The 9,204-nt window shown below is 39.6% G+C and overlaps 1 protein-coding gene across 1 annotated transcript; it reads left to right on the top strand.

Moving 5' to 3' along the window:
• The first annotated feature begins 2,238 nt into the window (after nucleotides 1–2,238).
• On the top strand, nucleotides 2,239–8,974 carry LOC104442308 (transmembrane protein 120 homolog). The gene is made up of 10 exons (XM_010055692.3): nucleotides 2,239–2,738; nucleotides 2,860–2,938; nucleotides 3,071–3,165; nucleotides 4,258–4,362; nucleotides 4,462–4,541; nucleotides 7,371–7,461; nucleotides 7,535–7,642; nucleotides 7,792–7,878; nucleotides 8,365–8,433; nucleotides 8,554–8,974. The coding sequence occupies exons 1-10, from the start codon at nucleotides 2,487–2,489 to the stop codon at nucleotides 8,683–8,685; spliced, it is 1,098 nt and encodes a 365-aa protein (XP_010053994.1). The 5' UTR covers nucleotides 2,239–2,486; the 3' UTR covers nucleotides 8,686–8,974.
• The last annotated feature ends 230 nt before the right edge of the window (nucleotides 8,975–9,204 follow it).

Consider the following 9,204-nt stretch of genomic DNA (forward strand, 5'->3'; position numbering starts at 1 on the left):
TACCCTCTATCCTCTTACGTTATAAAAATATTGTAATTTGACCGTCTGATTTGTATAAATTCTGAAATAATTCGGTTAATTCACATGACGTTGTAATTAGATTATTGTCTCATGTCGATGACTGACCCATCACATAATTATCCCCACACTATGTTGTTAGGAGAAATGAAGCTTTACGAGGTTGGTCGGCGCATTTATTCTCTCGTCTCTCCGTGTATTGATTTTTCTTCTCCACTTTTCTTTAATTTTAGATGGCGGTCAAATGCCAATTCTTTCTTTATTAGCATCCAATGAGATTTGTCGCGATTGACTCCAAAGTATTCGGAATTCGGAAAAACGGCAAAATTGAATGCCTTGGAATCGATGTACTCCAACGATCTAAGAAACATGGACATCGCATTGTCATTTTCTGAGGGCAACCTTAAGACTCGGTCTACCCCATCAAGATAAGCTGCAAACATTCGATGATGTGAAATGTCATCTTAGATTAAGTGGTCCAATTTTTCGTACGAAAATCCTAGCAAATAGTAATAATGATTTTTAAATTTCAACTATTATTTTAGGTTTTGGTGGGAATAGTCCCATCAGATAAGTGGATCATATGGGATCGGATCGAGTTTGAGATAGGTAAAAAATGATCTGATCCAATTTAGCCTATTTAATCTGTCTTGACCTATTTTCATTCAAAACAAATCTAGCGACTCATATTCGATTTGACTCATATTACTAAAATACCTTCATATTTAACCCAATTTAGGAAAATTTATGCACAAACTTAGGTCAAAGAGCAAAATGAATGAGCGTGAGATCGATCGAGAGCCAAAGTAAAGAGAGGATCATAGTGGTGAGTTGGGTCTAAGTAAATTTAACATTCTAAACCCATTCATGACTCAAATGCTAAATATAACCCATCCTTATAATAACTCAACCCATTAATACAAGTTAAACAAATGAGTCTATGACCCATTTCGTCATGGTCTAGTTGGGGAAAGTGAAAACTGGAAATAGTTAAATAAATAAGTAATTCTTCTTCTTCTTTTTATTTAGGGATATGTGCAATAAAAATCCTAAAACTTGTCTAGAAAGTACAATTGAGTCCTAAAACTTTCAAAAATTTTAATTAAGTACTAAAATTTGTAAAATTGATTCAATTGAGTCATAAAATTAATACCGTCAAACTTACTAATGGAAAATGCTAACATGGCGATGATGTGGCATTTTAAATGAATTTTTATTTTCCACATGAATTTTTAAATTAATTTTTATTCAAAATCTTTAAAAATTAGATTTAAAAAATAAAAAAAAAAAGCTAAAATTTAATTAAAAAAATTGTTAAGAAAAAAAGAAAATGGCATCGGCAGGTGTTTCCATCGTTGTTGCCACCCATTGCCAAGGGCCGGTGATGGTCGGCGACCCGGGGTGGTTGGCCCTCACTTGCCCCAGGTGGTAACCCTTCCCAGGCTCGGGCGAGGGCACCTAGATTTGGGCACGCCGGCCTTCACGAGAGGCTGATGACCATCGCCCGCCCTTAGCAAGGGGCCGATGACCATCACCCGCCATGGACAAGGACTCGCCCCTTTGCCCAAATCAGGCAAGCCTCGTTGACCCTAGGTGAGGGTCTACGAGGTCTCACCCAAGGTGGGCGTTGGTCATCGATCCCTTGTGAGGGTCAACATGCCTAGATTTGGGTGCCCTTGCCCAACCTCGTAGGGGTGGTTAGCCCTCACTTGGGACAAGCAAGGCCTCCCCTGACCACCCTCACCGAGGGCCAACGACTATCGCCGACCCCTTCGACGATGGGCGGAAGCTCATCGGTGCCTTTTTTTTTTGGAATAGTTTTGTTTTTTTTTTTTTATAAATAAATTTTAAATTTTCCTTTTTAGATTTTAAATCTAATTGAAGAAGAATAAAAATAATTTCAAAAGACACACGAAAGATAGAAATTTAATTAAAGTGCCACGTCAAGGCCACATCAACATTTTCTGTTAGTAAGTTTTAATCAATTTGATAAGTTTTAAAACTTAATTATATATATATTTTTGTAAGTTTTAAGGGTCGATTGTACTTTATTGACAAGTTTTACTTATACTCTTGTTATTTGTATGAACGATAAATAAGTAAAAATAAAAAATAAAATAAATTGAGGGAAACGTACACCACGAGAGGTGCTGTGTCTCTGTGTGGCCTCACGCAGGAAGGCGTGCTGATTCTTCCTTTGTGGGCAGGAGAGAGAGAGAGAGCGTCGACTCAATTTCATCTCCAACCCGAACCGAAAAAGCGAACGTCGCGTCGTGTGTGCCAAAAAGTCGCGTCCGCTTCCTTCGCTGCCTCTCGCCAGCAGCCTAATATACAGAGCTCCTCAAATCCCCACCCCAACCATCACACTCTCCTCTCCTTCCCAAGCCAAAACCTCGCCCTCCTCTCGGCTCGGTCGGCGGCGATTCCATCCATCGATCCGATCGGCCGGACGGACGGACGGACTAGCGATGGCGGACGGAGCGGAACCGGCGCCGGCGGCGGAGGAATCCGCGAAGAGGATTGGGGACGAGGTGCGCCGCGCCGTCGAGCAGGCCAAGGAGCTCCAGGACATGGCCTCCGCCCTCAACGCCCGGACCTCCGGCGAGGAGCAGCTCATCGGGCAGCGCGCCGTCGCGCTCGATTCCACCCTCCGCCGCCTCCGCTCGTCTATCGATTCTCAACTCAATCTCAAGCTCTTGGATCCTAAGCTCGCCGAAAAGGCATCTCCTCTCTCTCTCTCTTTCTCTCCCTGTGCAATCATTATTGTGCGCTCTCGGTTGATTATGGCGAGTACTGTCGTCGTGTGTGAGGGAGTTGTGATCGGAAATGTGTTGCATGCAGCTAGAAGAGGAGTTGCAGAGAGCGAGGTGTATTATGGTTGATGGAGACGCCTCTTCTTTCTTTCCTCCTAAGCCTCAAGGTGAGTCTGCTCTTCTACGTCCTTAATGTCCCCTTTTCAGGGGGGCAAAAAAATTTAAGTTTTTGAAGCTTGAAGGCCTGCTTGTGTTGGTATCCGTCGGCGAAGGTGGTTATGATTGATAATGGTGCGCAGGGAGGTTTCTGCGGATGTTTCTGGGGCCAATCAACGTGCGTGCCTCTAAGAAAGATGTGCAGCTGAAGGTTAAGGAGGAGTACAACAGTTACAGAGTATGTGCCTGTTTACCGATTACGAATTCTCGTGATTTGGTGGGCTGTGCCGTTAGGATGCTTCTCGACAGAGTCGATTATCGACTCTTATGAATTTGTTCTCCTGTTGGGCAATTGATGAGACTGCACATATGTGTCCTCCCTTCTTTTTTGTCTTGGCCTTGCTGTGGTGCATGTACACTTTTTTGGCCTCTTGAATGGTTATAGGTATAAAACAATCCCTGTCTTGTGAACAACAAGCCGCTAATGGTGTCCTGCTGGTTTTATTTTATTTTTTTGCAAACGGCCATTTCAGCTTACATGGCTGCAGGTAGTTTTACCTGCTTTATAGCTAGATGCGGCTGCATTGGAATTCCTCCTGACTTGCAAAGGACAAACTTGAAATGCCATTCTGTGCATTTGTCAAGGATTTTTTCCCCTTAAAGTTTCCCCTAGCAACACAACTTAGAAGCTGAAATGATTGACTTGTACCAACAGTGGTGGTGATGCCATTTACGTTACCAAAGTAACGTTGGGTATGCGAATCAAATTTCTAGCTTGAAGCTGCTACTAGGTACTTAATGGATTCCTCACATTTGGTGAAATCATAATATTCCCCGTTTCTTGTCCTTCTCATTATGTCATTGTTGTTCAAGGCTATGTGCGTGCAGCTCATTTGACCAAGATGAATTTCTATATCACTTAATCATTTTTTGTTTCTTATCATTATTTCCTATGGATGTAATGCCATTAGATGGCAAGAATTGGACTCCTTTGTAATTTTCATCCTATGATGACTGAGGTAATGTCAACTATAAAATATATGTAATTCTTTTGTTGTGTAGGTAAGATTCTTGAATCATGATGCATTCTACGTTCCCAGATTCCCTTTCCCTGTAAAATTTATTAAGTTTCTTGGAAAGCTCACTAAAACAGTGTTATCTTGAAAATCTTGTAAGGTCTATCCTTCATTGGGGTTGTGCCTATAACATGCTAAGCTTTATCCTACTGCACGGGTGTATGGTCCTCACATAGTGTATATGAATTACATCTGAAGCGAATGTGAAGGAACTCATATTTGGAACCAGAACTTATACTGTTTCCTTGGAGCAGGATAGAACTGCCCTCCTTTTTCTTCTGTTCCCAGCAATCCTACTCGTATTGAGATCTCGGATTTGGGATGGCTGCCTTCCAGCATTTCCAGTTCAGTTATACCAGGTATCCCTTGGTAGCATTTCCATGCTGATATGAAGTTTCTGTCAATGTCTGTAGCAGCGGAATATTTGTACTTTCTTTTAACTTGAGCATATGACTTAGGCATGGCTTTTGGTCCTGTACACTGGTTTGGCATTCAGGGAAAACATACTGAGAGTGAACGGAAGCGATATTCGTCCATGGTAAGTAAATTCATGTACACACTATGCTGACCTGTATTCATAAACCTGATGTCCTCTACAAAATTTAGTCGGCTTATGTGGTTGGTTTTCACTAACTTGAGCTCGTAGGCACTAGTCTAATTCTCTAAGATCCAACATTCCAGTGGCATAGTTTAAAACAATTTAGTAGATTTCATGATCAGTCATATTTAGTTTGTCTCTGAGTTTGTACTGTTACTGAGCAATTGGAGATCTTCATACGTTTAGCTGTATCTGGAACTTGAAGAAGTGGAGGAATCAATTTTGTTTGAAATCAACTTAAGTTGGTTCTTGAACTTGACATTTTGCTTGTGCAGTTAATGAGATCCTGCTGCTCAATTAAATTATTGTTGGACCCTGAGAATTAGTGTTCTCTAAATCTATGCATACAGTCTCTGGCTAAATTGAAAGTAATTTTACAAGTAATCTCAGATTAAAGTGAAATTTAGAATATTTTCAATTGCTTGTAAAGATCTTGACTATTCATTTATTATGTGACTACCTCCAGACATTAAAAGTCAATTTCGTCTTTTTGGAGGTTCTTCTCTCGCTCATGAGTATGTAGATGCACCAGTACTCTATATGCAAGAATTTGAACTACAACTAAGATTACTGGGGTGAAAAGAATGCAAGGAAGCTGGCATGTAGTATATGCATAAGTCACTATGTGTGAAAATACATAAGTTATTTTGCATTTTGTGTAGAATTTGGACACACCAACACTTTCAACCATGAATAGGGTTTTTGTGCTGAATTGAAAGTAGAATAATGACTGGCATATGAAACCTGACTTATTAGAATGCATGTGTGATCCCAAGAAAATTAAGAAGGTCATCTGGCTCTACCTACATCATGGGTGTCAATGTGAATTTTCTCCCCAGGCCACCTTCAAGAAGATACGTTCAACGGAGCTAGTGAATCCTGACACTTAATGTTAAGAGTGTTAAGTTTAGAAACCATAACAAAATAGTAGCTTTTGAAATTCTGTGCCATGAAATCATACCACAGGCACAGCACCCAGTGTGCTTGCTTGAACCTTTGATATGGTCTGGCGAAAGCGTCTGAAACTTTGGGTGCGTTTATTTCATGGAAAATTCAAGATTTGAAAAACATTTTCCAAAAAATAATTGGTTATATTTTTCAAAAAATGAATGAATGAATGAAAAATATTATCATCATACATGAAAATAATTTGGCATAAATTGTTATTGATAATGAAAATATTTTCTGTCGACTAAATTTTTTTAAGTGATATTCATCGGAAAATGTTTTCCAAATCTTGAGTTTTCCGTGAAGCAAACACAACCTTTGTTGGCATATCAATTTGTAGTATCTGAGTTGTACTTTTTTTTTTTTCTGAAGTCTCTGAATGGAGGTCACTGGTTTGTATCTTTTCTCATGCAGTGTCACTGCATGCATCTATGCTAAAATACGCAACTTAAGAGATCTTGTAAAGTTAACTGGAAATAAGATTTCATTTCTTAGTTTCATTGACTTTTCGTGGTGTAGACATACACTGAAGTATATGTAGAAACATGTTCCGCTAGTCCAATGGTAGCTAAGCTTTACGAGTTTCACTAATATAAGGGAAAAGGTTGGGGAGAGGCCAAGCATATTCATCTAGACGTGAAGTGTAATTGCCAGCTATATCCAAGATTGTGAATTCACTCCTTTTTTGAACTAAAGAAATTGTACACAATTGAGTCACAACCTTTTTCTTGCATTATATTTACTGCTGGACATGGAGCATTCTTCCAAATATCCGGAAATGCTAGTTCATAAGTACCTTTTAGCGAAATCCCTAGTGTTGCTTGTGGTTTTTGAAATCCATCCTCCATATATTCAGTCACATCTTTGAAGCCCTTGACTGCTATGTTTGACTTGATTTCATTTGCCTAGTCAATATCGAATTTGCTCTTCCTTGATTGTGAGATCTAGTCAGATCCTATTTCTTTAAGAACTTTGTTCATCCTCTTATGCTGGTTTGCGATTTTCTTGTCTTGTGCCGCCATTTGCACCAACTGTTCCTTTTGGCCATATATTGGCACTACTTGAAAAAACCTGTAATTTCTGTTGTATTAAGAAATGCTAATCTGTCATAAGGGACAAGTAGTCAAAGGAGTCTTCTATGTTATCTTTCCAGTCTATATTATGCCCTTTATGGGATCATGCCAATAAGTGTTCAAGAATGATAACAAGGCTTTGAAGAGCTACATTGACTTTGTCGAACATGCATGCTGGAGGATATTGAGTACCATAGCTGGACAAGCTTAAGTTCATAAACTCATAACAGAGGTGGGATCTCACATTCATCTTTAAAATGCGGGATGGGTGGGGGAAAGCCTAATAATACAGGGACGGAATTTTTGGGATTGATCTTGAATATGTAAATTTTATGGAGAATTTGTTCTAGGTAGAATGTGGTGGTGTGAAAGGATCACGAACTTTTAGCCCACTTAGTAGGAGAAAGCATGATCGCTTGATTAATTTCTTTATTGCTGTGAGTTTCAACTTGGAACATGACGGTTTCTACTGTGTTTCCTCACCCTTATACTGATTTTTTAAAATTCTTTTATTGAGTGGAAGTATCCTTACATATAGTTTGGTCTAATCTTTTCTTGGCCCAATGGCTTCTCTATTAGCTTCTATGTAACTGCTAATGTGCTTTTTCATGCACAATTGTGTTGGTATGCTCTCTTTCTTTTTCCCCTTTCGATGGCGGTGTGATGGTTGCATGGATAACCTTGGCACGTGTGTAATAAGCTTAGTAATGGTATGCCTTTTGCATGGCTAAGAAAGATTATTTGGCAGGTGGATATACCATCACTATTTTGCCATGATAATGGCACTTGTCAGCTTGACATGGGAAATTAAAGGACAACCCAAGTGTTCTCAAAAGCAGGTTAATTTTGTTTCGTTATAAAATGCTTCAAATTTGGTCTGAGTTTTGGATGATCAGTTTGAATTTATTGCAGAGAGGAGTGCAACTTTTCCTACAATGGGCCATACTGCAAGGAGTGGCGATGCTTCTACAGAATAGATACCAACGTCAGAGACTATATACTCGTATTGCATTGGGAAAGGTGCTTAGATACAAACATAATCTTTATGTGGTTGTATACTATTGCATCATATTTTGTTTGTTCGAAGTATTTTGTGTTTTGATTTTTCACTTGCTTGTCTATAATTTTTATCTTGAGGACCAAAGCTAATGTTTTAACAATTGATTCAGGCCAAGAGAATGGACGTTGTTTGGGGAGAAACAGCAGGTGTGGAAGGCCAGTTGTGGCTTCTGTGTCCCATACTTTTCATTTTGCAGGTCAGACATGCATCTGATAAGCAAAGGATTTTGCATATAGCAGCTCTTTGTTCATTTCAATAAAGCTATAAATTGTTAAACAACCTATAAGCCTATATTTGTTTATTTAGCTGAGAATGGAATGTCATGTTGAAACTCTTCCTGCATGGAGGAAAACAAGCTTAAGAACCCGAAAGTTCTGTACTGATAGGATGATCTATCCTAGGGCTATGTTGGCGGTTACAATATGGATCCCAGATAGCCACAACAACTCTCTCTCTCTCTCTCTCTCTCTCTCTCTCTCTCTCTCTCTCTGTGTGCACAAGTGCACACCTTTCACACAAAAGCTTTTTGACTCGAACATTGGGCCTTCTCTGAAATGGCGGATGTATGCTTAAGACAATTATCTGGAGACTATGATGCTATCATGTTGAAGAGTAGAACTTGTGCACTGGACTGATTCTTTTGTTAATAAATGACTCGTGCTTCTTCTGAACTGTACTTCAGGGTTTCGAGGCATATGTTGGATTTTTGCTGCTCAGAACTGCTTTTGTTGGCATGGCTTCTGAATGGCAGGTGCGTAATGCATTTGATGCTTGTGATGATTGGTATCTTTTCCTTCATTCAATCACAACCTTTTTGGAATAGACGGGCAACTTTTGTAGAAATCAAGCACATGCAACCTGGTTTTGGCAGGTCATATTCTGCGGAATGCTCTTGGTCATAATGGCAGTCGGCAACTTTGTGAATACAGTACAGACACTCATGACGAAGTCGAGGTTTAAGGCAAAGATGAAAAGAACAAAGAGCAAGCAGTGCTTGGATTAGGCACATCCCTAACTCCTAGCTATAGCTTAGATTATGAATCTTTTTATGTTAGAAGTTCCATAGCTCTCATTTTTTAGTCTCTTCTGCTTCTAGATACCCATTTCTGCCCGCCCCACAATTTTTTCCCTTTTCCTGTTTTGCTTGTGTGATGACTGTCGATGATAATGCAAGGCCATGGAAATAGGTCCATCCTCTAAATGTTTCTTTATCCACAACCACATTACGTGTTCTTCTCGTGTACCTTTTTTTTTCCAGATAAAAAGTACTTGAGTTTTGATGAGTTTGATCAGGATCTGAGAAAAGCACTTGAGTTTCGATGAGTTTGATCAGGATCTGAGACTTTTGCCTGAATGGGCAGGCTTCTTAATTGCCATACCACCGTGGAAGTATAATTGCACAGTTGATAAAACCAGGGACCTAAGGTAACATGTGGGCACGATACCTCGCCATGATTAGTGGGTTTGGATTCCTCCTCTCTCGATTTTGATGATTAGATAATAATTGCCTTTTGAGAGCAAA

Source organism: Eucalyptus grandis, chromosome 4 (genome assembly GCF_016545825.1).
Source record: "Eucalyptus grandis isolate ANBG69807.140 chromosome 4, ASM1654582v1, whole genome shotgun sequence".
NCBI classification, from domain to species: Eukaryota; Viridiplantae; Streptophyta; class Magnoliopsida; order Myrtales; family Myrtaceae; genus Eucalyptus; species Eucalyptus grandis.

Excerpts from the sequence above, each read along its gene's own strand:
- LOC104442308 (XM_010055692.3), top strand. The coding sequence starts at position 2,487 with ATGGCGGACGGAGCGGAACCGGCGCCGGCGGCGGAGGAATCCGCGAAG. Across the intron at positions 4,363-4,461 it reads TTCCAGTTCAGTTATACCAG|GCATGGCTTTTGGTCCTGTA; the intron begins GTATCCCTTGGT and ends CATATGACTTAG. Across the intron at positions 7,462-7,534 it reads CCAAGTGTTCTCAAAAGCAG|AGAGGAGTGCAACTTTTCCT; the intron begins GTTAATTTTGTT and ends AATTTATTGCAG.